This window comes from Platalea leucorodia (genome assembly GCF_965183815.1).
Source record: "Platalea leucorodia genome assembly, chromosome: 11".
Classification (NCBI taxonomy): Eukaryota; Metazoa; Chordata; class Aves; order Pelecaniformes; family Threskiornithidae; genus Platalea; species Platalea leucorodia.
In genome coordinates this window covers 15,733,138-15,751,233 of record NC_138833.1, presented here as the reverse complement: position 1 = coordinate 15,751,233, position 18,096 = coordinate 15,733,138, and the positions used below count along the sequence as shown (strand labels likewise).

General features: G+C 48.2%; 1 protein-coding gene across 1 annotated transcript in view; it reads right to left on the bottom strand.

Moving 5' to 3' along the window:
• PDLIM4 (PDZ and LIM domain 4) overlaps window positions 1-18,096 on the bottom strand; it is a 53,503-nt gene that overhangs the window by 2,299 nt on the left and 33,108 nt on the right. Inside the window, exons 4-6 of the mRNA XM_082323798.1 lie at window positions 7,510-7,688; window positions 4,956-5,113; window positions 553-673 (exon numbers count right to left, since the gene is read on the bottom strand). Coding sequence (XP_082179924.1) covers window positions 553-673; window positions 4,956-5,113; window positions 7,510-7,688 — 458 coding nt within the window. The remainder of the gene's footprint in view (window positions 1-552; window positions 674-4,955; window positions 5,114-7,509; window positions 7,689-18,096) is intronic.

The window sequence follows — 18,096 nt, the reverse complement described above, 5'->3', positions numbered from 1 at the left end:
AGAATGTGGCTACAGGCATTTGCAGAGCAGACTCTCAGCCAGCAAATCTGGCTTGAGCAGGACATAAATTACAACAGAACATAAATTACAATACGATGAAGCAGAAAAACACCTATATTCTCTGAAATCAGACCCAACACGCGTCTGTCGGAGAATAACTCTTAAACAAACGAACAAAAATAATCCGCAGACCTCTTCTACTTGACCCTTGAAGTGTTTCTGCCTCCATAAGGCAGTGAAAGAGTGCCAGCACCGTCAGCGCTATTCATAGTCCCCGGGCAGTTACTATGGTAAGCAGGGCAGAAACCATCCCATGAATCATCCCTGTTTTGCTGCAAGATTCCCTTAAAAGGGGCAATCCAAACTGTATTCCTCAATTCCAGGTTTCTATACCGTTAGCAAAAAACAGAAAGGGATTCAAGGTATTCGGCTTCAAATGCAAGGTATTCTGCTGTACGTTCTAAGCCGCATGTCTGGCAGGACCCGACCCAGCCACGTCCCTGCGTCACCGTCCCCACCAAACCGGAGGCTCCGGTGAGATGCGACACTTACACGATCCCGTTCCCGCAGCGGGTGCACTCGGGGAGCATCTGCAGCCCGGACATGGCACCGCCAAGCTTTGACACTGGGGACTTGATGTTTCGGGGGTTGCTCAGTTTGTCGAGTTTTTCACCTGCCAAGAATTTTAAACAGACACAGACTGAAAACTTGTCCTCTCAGGGCTTCCCCCCGCCTTTTTTTTTTTTTTTTTCTTTTCCCCTTTAAGGAGTTGGATGAGCCTCTGCCTGTCACAACAGAACCTGCAACTTGCTTACAAGGAAGTAAAAAGCAAACAGTGAGACCAATTATCTCAAAAGTCACACAGCATTCCGGTTTGCAGACGACTGCAGGACACTGTGCTGACCCTCTGCTCACCCTAACGAAGCACGGGTGGTGGCAGAAGCCTTTGGCTGCATCAGGAGATGATCTATCCATGTACTGTGATAGCACCAACTCAGCACATATACCTTGTCAAAAGGCAAAGCAGCCTTAGTCTAGAGATGAGAGATTAATTTGGCTGCAATACTATTTAGTGAGTTAAGAAAGATAAATAGCAAAAATCTCAGAAAAGCCCCAGAAAGAAGAGATTCTATCACACCAACGCTTCAGGTGCATTTGGTAGATCCACCATCAGGCAAGTAGACAAAGGTGAAAGCCTTGTGGAGATTAGGCAAATTAAAACAAACAATAATAGAACTACATGCATTTTTCTTCCTAGAACACTCATTTAATCTCAAGTAATCTAAATTAATCTAATATAAAACATAGTGAGAGAAGATGAGGTCTTCTGGGGCACCAAGCCTCCTTTCGTAAAGGTCCAATGATGAGAAAGGAAGCAATGGAAATTTTGTGCATATGAACATCATGGCAAAATTTCCAGTGTTGCAGCCTACAGATCATCTATCATCTGCCCTCGCACTTCGGACGGTACAAACACGCTTGTTGCCAACCACTGGGACACTTGAAAGCTTTCAGTATTCACTGCATGGTTTTTCAGGGCTCACAACTGACTGGTCTTTTGGGTATTTATTGATCTGTGGCTCCTCTGTGATGGCCCGAGGTTACAGAAAGGAAAAGCTCATGAAGGACAACATATTTTATTCCATCAGCTGACACAGTTTGGAAAAGAAGCAGAGGAGCTCTTGGATGAACAAGCCATTCTTCAGCGTTCAGGCTTCTTACGCTCCCTGAGCTTCCAAGAGTATATCAGCCCATGGTCGATCTTGAACATGTGCTTAATGCCCATGATGCCCAGGTCTCAGCAGGGGCCCAGGCACTTTCTGACCCAGGTGTCTGTACGCACTGCGCCAGTTTTGGAAACTTCCACTTGAATCTTGCTCTCAAGTGCCCACCGCAGCTCCAGGAACATCTCTGCATTTCCTAAAGTGAAGTTAGTACCTGGAAGCGGTGCATCATCGCTGGTGGTTGCTCACTGATCCCATGCAGGTTCACGTGATACGTTTTGAAATGCATTGCTCGGCAGAGCTTCCTTCCATGGAGAGACTCCCGCTCCTCCATCCCGTGTGTCTCAGGAGCGCCCACAGTCCTGGGCTCGGCTGGCGAGGAGGGAGCATGCCCGACCCTATCTCCCCGGGGATGCGCGGGCACCCTCACACAGCAGACCTTGTCTCCAGCCATGGCTCTGATCCAGAGTCCAACGCTGTCAATGGTCCCAGCTAAGCAAGTAAAACTGAAAGAACTAATTTCCCACCAAATCCCACTTTCCCAAGATAGGCTGTAATATTCAGAGATGCTGAGAGCCTTGGTACATGCAAGACTGCTTGCTGAGGAGCAGACTGGGGCTGCTCCACCCCAGGAGTCCTCTGAGCGCTCGGTTGGCTCCGGCCAAGCTCGCCTGTCGAGTCCTTCCGCTGCCTTGCTGGGAACAAACCAAAGCAACTGCTCAAGCTGTTGGCTTCCCCCAGCGTGAGATACGGCATGCTTGGACTAGACACACTCATCTGCCAACATTTAACAGTTAAGCTGTCACTGTCTTTCAGACAGAGCTCTTGGATAAGCTGCTTAAAAGACAGCGGGGGGGAGGAAAAAAAAAAGAGAAAAAAGATTTTACAGCAAAACGAGCCCTGCAGAGAGGGCTGCTTCCCATCTTCCCAAACGACGGATCGTTTCCTTCTATTTACCAGCCCACAGTCTCATCGTAATTTATGGTCCTCAGCAAGGCAGTAAGATGCTTTAACTCCACAATCTTAACCATCGCCTTCCCTGTTTGTGGCTGCAGTGCTCATACTTCCCATGCCAAGGGTGCCTATGGAGACGACTGCTGCGATTCCTCCAGCCTCCGCCAGATCCTCAGCATGAAACATGGCTCCTCACAGGTGCAGGATGGAGCTGGCAATGCTGAAGAAAATACGCCTTCCAGTAGAAACACCTTCCATAAAAAAACAGGTCATAGCCTGAGAGACCCAGCTCCTCAGGAGAGAAGATCTTGGCTTTAAAAGGACAACACACAGCAGGCTTGGGCAAAAATATGTAATTTTAGGCTTCAGGAAAAAGGAGCAGTGGTGGAAGCTGTAAAACAACCTAGCAGGAACACTCACAGGGTCTTCAACTGTGCTGAAACATCACAGAGCTTTATGCCAGGAGAGATGCTTTTCACTTAATTTCTCATCCCTTATGAAATAAACACGATACAAAATGAACACGTTATGATAGCATCCTAACGACCGAGGCATGAGCAAGACCGTGCCTGCAGCCAGTTGTACATCCCCGCTGCACAGCACAGCCGAGAGGGAAAGGGTCGGTGGCAGAGCCCCAGCAGGTGACCTCTCCAGCCTGCCGCCGCGCTGGCTGGTACCCATCAGCAGCGCCTCAGCCCCAGGCTCCAAACACACGGTGCTGCATCAGTGATGGGCTGGTGCCGAGACACTGCCGGGGTGAGCAGAGGTCCAGGACTGGCTGTGTCCTGGCACCTCTTTGTCTTCCCCTTCCCCCAGCCCACACCCGTTTCTTTCTCCCTTTCTCCCAAAGGGCAGCGCTGGGTTTCTGCCACCCCAGGGCCATGGGATGCACGGGGACGCAGCAGCAAACTAGAAAAGCTGCAGTTTTGTTCCCTTTCCCTGGCACAGAGGAGGGAGGAGGAGTGGCAGCAGCATTATTAATTGGGATTAACACAAGTGCTTCCTATTTGCTTCTTCCTAATGAGGAGACCTGGGGGTGCAGCAGACACCTTGCTGGGAAGCAGCTTGTGCTTGCTCTTGGTGAAGGACCTGAAGGTACATCTGGAACTTGTAATTAACATCGGTTTTCCTGCCAGCCTAGGAGGGGCCGTAATATTTACACCCAGTACTTCCAACGCTGATCCCATCTCATGCTTTGTAGACATGCCTAAGTACTACTGAGAAAACTAAAATTGATGCGCAGAAGTTACCTGAGACCGTGCTTCTTGTGAAGCAATATTCTTCTAGTCAAAGAATATCGTTCTCCATCATTTTATATACACAGAAACTGAAGTGCAACAGCCTGACTCGCTACCTCTCGCAGCTTCATAATGAGATTTGCAGTAGTTGGTATTTTCCCATAAAGTCTAAGTTCCTGGATTCACATGATCAGAGTATGAGACTCTTGGAAGGAAGCAGAAAGAAGAGTCTTGCCGTAATGATTGTAAAGCAAAGCCTGAAAGTTTGAACACAAAAGCCCCAATGGACTTAAGGTTGGAAGGCAAATAAAAAGAAGCTGAAATGTATAGTTTGGGGATCTTATTATTTAATGCTCGGATTTGGCTCCTGCCCACATTAATGATGCAGGCAGGAAGCTGCGACAGACCCGAGAAGTGAGCCAAGAGCTCCTGATCTCTATCCCGGCGCTGCTGAGGACCATCCCACGTCCTTATGCAAATGCCATTTACTCAAACAGCCCTACAGTTCTCCACCGGTGATCTTACACAACCGCTTTAGGCCATTACATTTCATAAACCATCTCAGGAAAACAGCTGCCATGTAGAAGCTGTTTGGAAATCCAACTTTCACACAATGTTCAAGTCGGCCACAGAATTTGTTAAGCCCCCAGGTGCTGGCCTGAGCATCTGAAACCCTGATTAGAAACCTGCCATCCAGGTGTTCCCCCCACAGGGTGCTCAGACCCTCCCATGTTGAGCTGAGCTGCCTCGGCACCGAGGCGATGTGCGGTAAAATGACAGAGCAGAGGAGTTTGCAAACCCACCCCATCAGCTCTTGCAGACGGGTCCTTTAGAGGCTTTTCAAGCTTCTGGACCTCAGTAAGGGAAGGAGAAGGAGGTTAAGCCTGCAACAGCAACTTGGTGTGGGGCCATGGGACAGGGTGCAGAGGGATCAAATGATGGTTCAAGCCCCACAGCAGTGCAGTGCCGCGCCGCAGCCACGGTCCTGGGGAGGTGTAGGGGACTCGTTGGGACACACTATGGGTGCCAGCCTCCCTACCGTTCTCGCCAGCCTCCAACATGCCCTGCAAGTATCGGAAGGATCCGGACTGCTTAGGCTCTGAAACAGGCTTTTCGTAATCCTGAAGCATCTTGTAGACATCTGACTCCACATCAATCCCATTTCTGTTCCGTGGAAGAGACTTCAAGGGATCAAGGCTGTTTTAAAGAAAAGCAAGAAAGGCTCATGTCAAATATAAACAGCAATTGTCAGCTCATCAGGGAGGTACTGAAACCTCCACATTCCCACAGATTCAATTAAACACTTCTCTGTTCCCGTGCATTGCCCTGCCTGGAGGTACGCCTGTCCCAGGAACAGCCACTGAACCAGGGAAGTTAAACTCATTCCCCGTTCAGCTCCGATTGAGCAACACAGCCAGGGCTGGCCCAGTTACCAGATGCCTTCAGGAAAGAGGGCAGCTGCTTACAAGCACTGTAAATCGCTCTGCCACACATGGAATTTATTGAAAAAAGTGGGTAAAACAATGCATTTCATTAATTATGTAGGGCCAGGGGATCCACCAACCCCCCATACCACTGTTAGGGCATCCAGCACGGGGCGAGCGTGTGCTGCTGCCAGGCACAGGCATGGCAGCAAATCCCCTTACCATCCACAAGCGCCTCTTTTGAGGTTAGTGTTTCTGTAGGTGACTGCATTAAAAGATCCATTTGCCAGACACAGCCCACAGCTTAAATGAGAAAACCACCCCACCGGGCTGCACAGCACCGAGGACGGGACACGAGAGCAGCCCCGTAACTCCCCCCCAGCCACGCGCTGACCTTCAGCATCCAGACCTGGAGCTGCTCCTTGTCTGTATGCAGCATGATTGGGGTACAACAGACAACAAATAGTAATTTAAACCATTATTCCAGTTCATTCGATACATCAAAACATGAAAAGCATAGTTTGGAATCAAAAATATTTCGGGTACATGTTTAAGTGTCCTGCTGAGTAGAGGCGAATTCAAGTGCTGTTGCGCTTTGCTGAGGCCCCACAGCACAGCTTCGTGGGAAGGGGCTCCCTTTCCTTTCTAAGGAGAAGGTCATCAAGGTCATTATAATGCCAGTAAAAATAGCAAGAGCCCTGAACCCCATCAGACAGCTTAACACATTTTAGCCATCATCTGACTCATTTTCTCCACCAACATTACATTCATGCCCACTTAAAAAAAAAAAAGAAAAAGTAAGAAATAAAATTCACTTTCAAACAAAGAAAAAAAAAACAAAACAAAAAAAATTCACTTTCCAAGAAAAGCCAAAGCTCCGTTTTCTGGGAGTGACCCACCAGCTTCTCCCGCGGCTGTGCCAGCTGCGGCCGCTCGAGACGAGGGGCAGAAGTGCTGCCGCCAGGGCCCAGGGCTGCCGAGGCAGCTGAGGACCCATCCCCGCGACTCCCGGCCAGCCTGAACCCTCCCCGGGTGCCCCGAGTGCCTATCTGCCCTGCTACAGCCCCCTCGTACATCAATTCACACATTTTCAATGAAAAAAAAGGCAGGTTTTGACCAGTTCAGCCTGACCAAGCACAAATTCAAAGAGAATGCACTTCTGACCCAATTCTACTCAAACACCCAAGCTAATCTTCTGGCTTTTGGCTTGCATGCAGATAAGATCAGATTTTGTTCTCTGTATTTTTTGTGCGGTTCTCTTCTTTCCAACTTCATTAACTTTCCTGGAGCAGCACAGGGAATAAGCTGGCTCGCAGCGTCACTGAAATATGAATTCATGCAGGCACATAGTTCCCGAGCTGAAAAGAAACTCTTTGCTCTTTGTATTTGATACAGACATTACTTTCTTGCAGAATATTTTGCCAGTCTGGAGGAGCATAAATCAGCAGCAGCATAAGCCATGCGAAAGCATCGCAGCCTACAACCTGGCCTGTCTCAAAGTCCGAGTTATCCACCCAAACTGTTCTTGGCTACACAAAAGCTTTTTCTTTCCTACGGGCATTATTTATTTCCCAGCCTCCCGGACAGCTGCATTGAGCACATCTTACATTTATAAACATCCCAAGTTTGCTGGGGTTAATTTTCCCTGCAGATACCTCCAGTTCCCAAGGCCAAGTGTTTGCTCCCGGGTCTGTGGAAGTGTGACCCCACTCCTAGGAGGACGAACCCCTTCCATCCTGCCTTAAATACATATTTTGAAAATCCAGGATAGTAACGTCTGTGACACTCCCTGCCATTAATCCCAGCCTGGGGACTGGATCTGATGCCGCTAATCTACCTACCCCCATCGGCAATAGAAGGGTCTTATGTGGATCTAGAAAACTAGCACCTTTACTCATCTCAGAAGTAAAGAATTGAACATTGCTTCAGCATCACAAGCTTAAATTCAGTGTTGCAATTGCTACATACATACACGTGGCCATTTTGTTCAGAACTTGGCATCTCCAAAACCTTTTTTTTTTCCTCCCACCTACCCTTGATTAGCAGAGCAGGAGCTGAACCTGGCATCTCTGGAGCTCCAGGAGCACCACAGCCTCAACGCACACACCTGAAACCGAGTTTGCATAAACAGCAGCAGGACCCAGAGCGTGAGCCATGCTCTCGTCCTACCTCTGGGCAGGAGCGATGTGGAGCCCGCTCAGCTGGCCCGGCAGAGCCGCCTCGGAGCCGCTGTTAGCGTAGAGCCGGGTTGGGTGGTGGTGCTGCACGTTCAGCATCTGCTTGTTGTCCATGGGGTTGCCACCAGCCCCGTGGGGCATCGGCCTTCTGCTCTGGGCAGACCCGTTGTCCTGGAAGAGAAGAAAAAGCAGAAAAAAAAAATTGTGAGATTTATAGTTCTTAGTATGATATACACGGAGAGACTGCGTTGGGACGTGCAGTTTGCAGTAATAATATTTTATATGCACTGTGGAAAACGGAGATATGCAGCAGGAAAAGGAAAACTCAGACTCAACCTGCAGTTAAATCTTGCTGAATCTGTGCAGCTTTTCTTGGTCTCTGACCAAATGAACTTGCCTGTTTCTCCATGGTGAGCCACTGCCAAGTATTCTGCACTTATTCTCCTGTAAAAGCATATTTGTTATTTCCGCAAAAGAAAGGCTGCGAGTCTGCTTCTCATTTTGCGTGACATCACTCCAAGAGCACTTATCGCTCTCCTGACTTTGGGGCAATCACTCCTGATTTACATTAGCAAACCACGATAAAACCCAAGCTCTGCAGCTACCTGTACAGGTTGGGCAAGACATGAAGCCAAGGGGCCAATCCCGGTATTTTCACTTACTTGCAACTATGCTTGTCCACAAAAATCCGTGTCCGTTTTTGGGAGGTTTTCTCCCAAAATAAGATCAGTCATTAGCAGCGTCAGAAACACATTGGTCAAGGGTTTAGCTTGGTATTCATATTTTCATTGGCTTTTTAATTCCCAAAGCAAACTATGGAAATCTTTTTGTCGTGTGACCTCAAGTCAGGAACTCAGATGCCATTAAAACGCAAGTTTTCCATATTATTTTACCTACATAAAACATTACCTATGTGTTTTTCCAAAGCTTTGTTAGTCAGCCCCGCACACACCCATAAATCCAACAGTACCTACCTGAGCCAGGCTTCACCCGCCAACGCTCGGCCTGGGGAGCGACCAGCAGCCCCTTCCCCAGAGAGGGGCAAATTCCAGCTATCGGGAAAAGCAGCAGAAAGCCAGACACAGCCTAAGGACACGCGCTGGCTGCTGCTGTTTCCAGCCATACGAGTCAGAGACATGCCCGTACCAATGGAAGAAAGAGATGCTTGTATAAGAGGCTGTAATCTGTTTAATCTGGTTTAATCTGTTTCGGGGCAGATCCCCAGCGATGCTGCCTTGCACTAGTTTTTCAGTAGACTGAAGCTGATGCAAAACCAAGCAGAAAAAGAAAACACCGTCCTGTGAACAAATAACAAAGCACAGATTGCAGGGCTCTAATACAAAGCTTACTTTTGACTAAAATAATCCAATAAATACTAATTGGAAACAAATGTCTACCACTGGTGCATAGCAGAAAACATCGGTGCTCCCAAGCCTTGTAAAAATGAACACCTAAGAGAAATAAAAACCAGATCCTGCTAGAAAAAGATCTCGAAAGTCCAATCTTTCAGTTCTTCCTAAGGCAAGACTCCCATTGATAAAGCCCGGGCTTAACTAAGAACTACGAGATGGTGCCTTTGAGGTTTTTTTTTCTGCCACCAGCTGAAAAACTGCAGACTCCAGCAAGCTCCCGGCACTTCCACCACCCCGAAAGCCCCGACAGCCACCCTGAGCCCTCTCGGCACTGCTCCTTCCATACCGTGCATGCACACACACGTGGGGAAAACTGCTTCCAACCTAATAACTTCAAATTATCTATTAAAAAAGGAATTTCGCTGCCAGGAATAATATACTTTTAACTGTTCCCCAATTTATGTTCTTTAAAAAAAAAAAATTACAACCAGGCTATGGGTTTCCAATTCCCAGATTTACATTATGATTTCAAGGGAAATAAAGAAAACACTTTCAACCGTGACACCAAGAGGAAAAGACGGATCATAAACATTTCGGGGGGGAAAAAAGCAATGGCCCATGCTGCCTGGAAGGCCAGAGTTATGCTTTTAAAAAGCCATTATCGTTAATTATCTGTGCATCGGGGCCCAGATGTGCACTCGGTCTGAGAGAATGGGGGGCTGGAGCCTCTGCCTGCGGAGAAGAGGGCAGGGTCCTCTGCTCTTCTCTCCTCTGGCCTCACAGGCTCCTCCATACCAGGGACTCCCAGACCCTTTGCTGGGGAGCACAGGGCTGCCAGCTATTTCAGGAATGAAACCTCCTCCATCCAAGGGCCTAGAGACCATAATCTCCACGAACTTGCTTTAATCTGAGGTAGTTTGTAAAGCGTTGGCCATTCATTCCTGTTAAGATCAACAATTTATACATCAAGAGCAAACATTGCTCTAAAGCTAAAACTTATTGCTTGGGCATTCTCCAAAAGGCATGAAAGCCCAATGATGGAAATGGGGTGTTGCAGAGCTCTCCCTGCACCGTCGAGGTGCTCGGCGTCCCCGGTCGCCACCGGCTGCCCATCCCTGCGGGAGGAGGATGCTCATGGTGGTGGCAGCTCACCCTTACGTCTGCTCAGCCGTGTTACAAAGCCACAGGTGACCCAGCAGCATCCACAGGGATCAACAGGCTCCTACTGATGGACACCAGAGCACTCCTGCTACCCCAACATCTACCAGACCAAGACCACAGAGATGAAGCAATGGATGTCCATCAGCCTTTTCCACCAAGTTCTTTGCAGGCTTTGGAGAGCTGTGCTTCATGTCAAGGGCAGCTAATGGCTTTGTGAGAAACGTACAGAAAGCATTTACCCCTCTGAGAGCACACCAGTCTTCGCCTTCCTTGTCGCTCTCAGTTTCTCTGCTGCACAACTTTCCTGTTGCACAAAAAGCTGTTCCCAGGACTGAGCTGAGTCTCCTTTTTCTCATCTCAAAGGCTGTTTCAGCGTTTTCCCATGAGACCTCTGCAAGGCTTCGCATTGTGCAAAACACTCATACATTCGTTCTCAGAAACCTAGAACCAGATGGATTTCTTTCCAGTTCTCAAATTTAAGATCAGAAAAAATTTCCCCCCTTCGGGACCTAATTTGCTTTTCTCTGCTGGCTTTTTTTCCTGCTTTTTATGGCCTCTCTTAAATTAAGAGGGTTTGCAAACCCTTCCTAGGAGCTGGCCTGCGAAGTTTCACCGAGGAGAACTCTTTTAGCCTACGAAACAGAATGTTGCAATTTGTTTTCTCACGCTTGCCTTCTAGGACCATCAATTACAAAGCGTAACCGACCTCCTGACACGCAGCATTCGGAGCTCCTGGAGCCCAGGCCTCCCCACTCCTGGCAAACATGATTCACACAGCCGCCCCACACCAGATAAACACGAGGCAGAGCTAGAAAGGAGCTGTTTGAAGTCCCAGGCCCAGGGAGCAGGTGGGGTTTGGGGTGGTTTTGTGTGTGGTCACTGTACCGATGCAGCACGATGTGCAGTGAGTGCCCTCGACCAGTGCCCAGCCAGACCGACCTTCTTTGTCACCACCTTGGTGGAGACCCCCAGCCTGTCCCTTCCCACTGGAGTACGGAATGAGCAGAGGAAAAGGGATTATTTGGAGGGGAATGAGCCATGGCAAACAAAAAAAGACAACCTGCAGCAAGCACCTGCCTTGGCCCCCCCTTGCACAACCTCATCAAACCACCTCCTCCTCCTCAAGATGCATTTATCAATGTTGCATGAACACAGCCTGTGCATTATCACATACAGGTAAGGGCTGCCCTTACTGATACAATATTTATATCCCGAGGAACTGTTTCCAGCAGAAGGAAAACGCGACACAGCGTATGGGAATGTTTCTCTTGGCAGGAGGCGCAGGAAGCCGGGGCAGTCGTGCATACATAGCTGTGGTAGGAGCAGTGCTGGCAGCAAGCAACGCCTCGCCCCGCGCTGCCATAGGGATATAAAGTGCCCATCAGGCACTTTGGGTTGGCTATTGTGCCTGAACTACTGCATTTCTTTCCACTGCCCCTCGGACACCAACTGCCAGATGCCACTTGCTTGCACTGAGCGGTACCTCACTCTGTATAGAGTCTCAAGCACGTTCTTGGTGGCCATCATTTATTAAGACAGGAGAAGAAGAAATTTAACTGGTTTTCGGATGCCTGACTCTTGTCCCCACCACACAATGCAGCATAGAGAGCACAAAAGGAACAATTTTCCTTTTATATTTAAGGCAAGGATGCTGAATGACAGGTTGCTTGGATTTAATCCTGGGAATTCCTCAAAGAGCCAGAAATCGGGAAAGCTTTTTTCCTTCCTTCTTCTACAAACACTAATTCAATTTCTAGCAAGTCCCTCTGTTCCATGCCTGCTTATTAGCAAATCTCTTTTCCCCTATATCAGCTGAAGGTATTTCATTTAGCTACAATGTGATGCCTGGACACAGCCAGCAGAGCAATGAGCACTATCAGCAAAGTAATGAAGCTCAAATGTTTTTCACAGGACACGTTGTTTCCAATTTCAGGAAACATATAGGGGAGCATTAAAAGAAGCAAGTTGAAGATTTCAACAGCAATACAAATATACTCTGTGGCTTCACCACGCAAAGCTAACACGTACTCTAGGTAACGGATAAGAAGATGGGCTTTGCCTGCTCATTACAGTCGTGCCCCTGACTCCGCTGGAGCAGCTGAATTGAGGCATTTTCATCCCTCACGATTTTTAGTCAAACCTGTAATAGGACAGAAGACTGCAAAATTAAAAACTTCTATCAAGCTAATCACTGCTGAAATAAGTGTTCCCATAAGCAGGAAAACATACGGCCAACCAGGAATTTTCAAAAGGTTTGAAAATCAGTCTCAGTCCCTATCTCTTTTGGAGAGAGTTTATCATATTTTGAAACCACCTTTGCAATTGCAGAGTCAACAAAAAGCATAAATCTCTTCAGATTTTTAAAATACATCAAGGCAAGCACACATTTTCAGCTGTCTGCTTAACAGGAGTAATGTTGGGATCTAAAGCTGGGAAGAGTTTAACTCATGGATTTAAACATAAGCCCATCTCTTGGCAAGCAGAAATCCCCCGTGCTCACCGCCTCGGCCGCTCTCAGTACCAGCCACCCTCAGCCACGCTCTTCAGGGCTGCCTTTTGCAGAGCTGCAGGAGTTAACCACCCTTCGCACTCAGAGGATATACTGTACCAGACACGATTTCTTAAGAGTTTTGGGAACTCGCATTTGTATTCTGATACGCTTTGGTAAAACACATCCAGCCTTACTTTCCTAAAGTTCGACCATTTTGCTGCCTCAAGTTCTTATTCTTAAGAAGGGGGGAAAGAAAAAAAAAAAAAAAAAAAAGGATTTTTGCTTTTTATATTTTACAAAATGCCCTATTTGTATTTGTCCTTCCAGACTTTTTTACATACAAGTCCTCACCTCTAGAGACAACAGGCTTTAGACAGAACTTCAGAGAACATCAGACTTCATGTTCTGATCCATAGCATTTAAAGTTCATCCACTTCACAGCGTTTTACATTAGAACCTAAAAAGGCCAGAAGTGCAAATGGAATAATTAATCTCATTTTCCAGACTATCAGACAGAGATTAAAACTGAAGATTGCTAATTTGAGAGGTCAACGTTGGCTCCTACAGCCTCCATATAAGCACCTATGCCCATGGCCTGATTTGGAAGAGCTTTGAGCAATGGCAGCTTTGGTGTATCTGAGAAACCTTCCTTGGGAGCAGATCCACGAGCACAGAGCCAAACACACCTCTGAAACTACACCTCTGAGCCCCAAATCCATCCTGGAGCCCACTTGTGCAGCGGGAGATGATCTGCAGGGGAAGGACCAGCAGCAGCTCCAGCTCCCACCGGTGCAGGCACCCAGCCGCCGGGGGGATCTCCTGCAAGATGTTTATTTTCCTAAGCCCAGGGGAGCCAGTCCTACTCTTGGTTATAAACATGTGCTGCATCAGACTTAAACAGAGCTGAAGGTCATTAACAGCTTGGCTCAGCCAAAAGCAGTTTTCTGTTTGATGTACTTCAGATCCACTCTCTTTCTAAAACCAGAACACGATCAGTCAGTGTCAGCTAGGCGCTTGCTGCCAAAATGCTGAATTAGAGATGCGAGTGTTGCTATTCGCGCACCAGGAGGTCAAAGCATCCCTTCACACAGGGTCACCTTGAAAGGGTACCTCTTGTGAGCACGCTTGGTTACTTGTGTCCATCCTCCAGTGGTGGCAGGACGAGCCCGAGCGCTCCGGCTTCTCACCGACATTTGACTTCTCTCCCCGCTCTGAGCTTTGGTAATTGAGCCCAGCTGTGCTCTGCAGAGAGCCAGCCAGCATTTCTCCAACTGCCTCTGCAATATATGGCTAAAAGATGTGTCCCTGGCATCGCTCCCTCAGCTGGCTACGATGGAAGAGAAGAGGGCAAAAATACTTTTCTGTGGAACCGGGATAATGTTTGTATGTCATTATTATTGTTATCAGGACATCATCAGACCATCTGCCTCAATAGCTACATCTGAAGGGAGGTCAGCTTAGAGCAAACCCATCATGGTTCCCGCAAGGCTGAGCAGCAGTTTGAGACCCGTCCCCAGCGCGCCTGCTGTCCAACGTGCCCAGACGGCCTGGTGATGGACTCGCCGGCTTCTCCAGTGGGCGCCTGGTGCCGCTGGCTGCCCAAGGCTCAATGGGACTAGCTCAGACCTGGCAGCAAGAGAAAGGGATAGGACACAGGCAAGGATTTTTTTAAAGCAAAGGTGCAATTTCTGCCTGTGGCTGCCTCTTCTGACCCAAGGAGTATAGTCGGACTTCAATGACCTGATTCTGACCTCCCTGTCAGAGGGCTTTTTGTGGGCGAAATTTTACTGCCTTCATTGCTGCAAGTCCTCTTTCATGCAAATGTGACAAGCAATTAAGCCTGAAGACATATTCTAGCACATCCTGACACCAAAATGTATCCCAGCATACCCCGACACCCTCAAGACTGAAATTCAACCTCCACACAGAAGACAACTGCAACGCAGCGATCCCTTCCTCTCCTCCCCCCAGCTTTTCAACAGCAAAGACAGTGCTTTGTCTCTGATAAACTGGTTCAAAAGTCCCAGAAATGGAAATCTTATTATTACCCCACAGGGTATATGGGATGGACGGCACTGTTTTCATTTGAATGCAAATAACAGATTTACACTGTGGCTGGTGTCCGCAGGAGCGGGATCGATTCTGCAGCTCTGCCTCGAAGGAAGTCCCGTGGTGAACCCTTATGTCAAAGGCTGCCCCCAAAGCTGGGGGAAAGGATATTTTAAAAGCTACACACATTTTAACACATATTTCCCTACAAGCACAGTTCAGATGTCCTGTTGAGATGCTGGTTTTACAGACTAAGCAGGCTTCAATCTAACTTTAAAAAGCTCTAGTAAGTACGATCCCATTATTCAGCTCAGCTCAGAAGATTAACCGATAAGAAAAAAGGTCGGGTGTAGTTTGCTGAAGCTGGATGAATGAAGTATTATTTTATGAGGCAGATTTCAAATATTCTGCCAGGTTCCTCTTTCAGCATATATATACCACACCCTGAAGAAAAACTTTATCCATCATGCCCTTCTTACTACACTCCTTTCACGGTCGTCAGCTAAACACCAAATTCATTTTTCAGATCTTTCCAAGTAACAGACCAAACCCTTAAAATCAGATGGTCTTTTAGTTAAAAGGCTGCAGACAATGTTCCCGTGAAACATGACTCAACCTGGAGCCTGGCCGAGCCCCAGCCCGCCCACGTCCCCAGGACGGTCTGTGCCCTGGGAAGGCACGGCTGTTAGTGCACAGCAGGTGAGATCTTGGGACAGGGGCTCAAAACGCATCCCACGGCCTCGCGCCAGGTCTTGGACATGCTGAAAAACACCCGTGTGTCATGGCCAGGCGGGCAGAGACACAGACCCTATGAGCATTGCTAAGGTTTGCTTGGCTTTGTGGTCTTGGACCCAGCAGTCAGGTTCATTTTAAAGGGCTTATTTCTGTATTACATTCTGCGATTTCTGCCGAAACCCCTACAAGCAAAAGTGTTACATGAAAGTCTCCATTGCTTTCTATTTAATTGTTGTTATGGAAGGGAACAGGCTGAAGTCAGCTCCACCATCTCCCATCAACGTGAATTTCCAACCACAAAACCCCATTTCCACAGGCAAAACACACATACCTTTACATACCGCAGCCTGGCCTTGTTTTTCAGGAGTGATGCCATAAACACATGACTCCAGGAGCTGAGGCCTGACCAAAACCACCTGCTGCCCTCGCCTGGGGCACTGCAGAGCTGCCGGGGCCGGTGCCAGGCTGCGGCTCGCCCCGCCGAGCGCGCCCGATCAGCGGCGACAGCACCAGAGAGGCGAAAGCTGAACATTTCCTACCAGCTTTAAATGATGTGTCACTTTTGACAGTGTTATAGCAGCCTCGACCAGAGTCATCGAAATGTATTTGCATGGACGGGGAAGTTTCTAAACCATTTGTAAACGATGGTTGGAAATTCCTTAAGTTCCAGGAGGAAGAGATCCACCCCCTTCTGAAGGAGTGCTCTCACAAGCAGCAACTCTGTGATGTAAAACGAGGTATTATTAAAAAAAGTGTTTTTAGGGTAAGCTAGGAAAATATTCCAGCTCTATATTTGCACATGCACATGCTCTGCACTATATATTGTACAGCACAAGGACAGCGTACATCTAACCCGAGGGCAATCTCTCACAATTGGAAAGAAGCAAGCTACACAGACCCTTCTTAAGGAGCTTTTCCACCTTGACACAGTCACACTGATGGCTACTGGCGAGGGCCTGATGGCCACTGGCTCCCAGCGGCTCTAGCAAACAGCTTCACCCCCCAGGAGAAGCCACAGCCCTCGTGTGACTTAAAGAGCTCAAGAGGGACTTGAGCTGCAATGCCATGACTTTATCCCTTAAGCTACCTGGCTCCCCAGCGGTCTCTTAAAAAAATCCACAGCAATGAAAAAAAAGTTACCCAAGACCGGCAAGAATGATTAAAATTTGTTTCCATTTATCTCGCCTGCTCCAGTGTAAGGGGCATGTTTTTAATATCAAGGGTGCAAGGGGGTGGGTAACAAGCAGACAGAGGAGGGCTTTGTATGAATGTCTCCGTTTTATTAACACTTTCATAAAAAAGCAAGATAGCTGGGGATCATACGCTCTGCTGAACTGGAGGGCACAGAATATACCGGCTGCGTTTTCAAAATACCTTCGGGCAAAGCTCTGCAGAAAAAGCCCTTCTGCACAAGCAACATAAATACATTTGCACATGAGAATAACTGCTGCATTGCAGTAACACAATAAGCTCTGTTAAGGCTCAGGCTAGGCCTGAGTGTCTCCAGCTCTCACAGTCTTAAGACAACCTCAGTCACAGTTTCACGTGTGAACAGAACTAATATTCATGATAAGTAATTTTAGAAGCAATTAGACTAGGTGAAGAAGCCTAAGAATAAAAGAATTTCTATGTATCCTATAAGTAGTATCTAACTTTCATCCATACAGGAAAACCTAATGGCCATTAATAGAAAACAAACATCAGTGAAACCTCAAGGTACTTTTGCAATGCAATAACCCTGGGTAACAAAGGTAGAAGAGCCTCGACATCTCCTCCGCTGTAAGGCGGCAGCAGCAGTGCCCTCCTGCCAGAAGGCTGTCTAGCCAGAGCTAAGCTCAACGACAGTCTAAACCCTAGAAAGGATTTTTCCCTGCTTCCCAGTGTTCAGGGTCCCCTTTCCCGCCCGGGAGCAGCCAGCCACGGCGCAGGAGAGCATTGCTCAGTGCAGGCATCAGGCTGAGGCTCCCGCCAGTGCCCAGCCCCGAGCTGCCCCCGCCGTGCACGGGCCGCTGCGGGTGCGGGTCGGCCTCCCCACCCGCAGAAATAACCACCGCTCCAGAGAAAAACCACCACAAGCACCCACCCCGGCCTCCCGCCTGCTCCCCCTCCTCGTAGGGAAGATGCTGCTGGTCCCTTTGCAGTGCCACCTGACCCAGCCACCGTTTAATGCTGCCATTAATCACTTTTCTCACCATCTGGCATTTGGCTTAAAGAACAAACCTAGCGAGCTTGACGCTAACAGTCAATGTCCTGATTTCATCCTTTTCAGCTTACTGTCTCTCTCCTCCACTCTCAGTTGGGGGAATTGTTGCATTTTCAGGTGTTATCATATCACACTTTCTGATTTTCTTTCTATAACCGCTACCAGCAGCTGATCGAGAGAAAAAAGCATCACTGGCAACAAGCTAAGGTTCAGACTACAGAAATATTACATGCTTAAACCCAAATGACGCCTCTCATCAGTGTGGCTTATCCAAACATCTCTTTCTGTAAAAGCCAGGGTAGGGTACGTGAGAAAACACAACAAAGGCAATGGGATAATATTTTTGGTTTTCTTTTCGGAATGCCCCAACCTTTTGCTTTTACTCATTAATAAAGAAGGCAACACAGCTCGAGTCAAAAATGTGCCTCTGGCTTTCCTGCTAACAAACCAGCCCCGGCAGTGCCTGTGGGACATCCCGGCCCTCTGCGGCTGCAGCACGCTGTTCCAGGGGATGGGAGGCAGCTGCTGCAGCCCGGCTGTCCCGGGATCTCCATACGCCCTGGCTGCCAGTTACTGAACCCTCCTGCC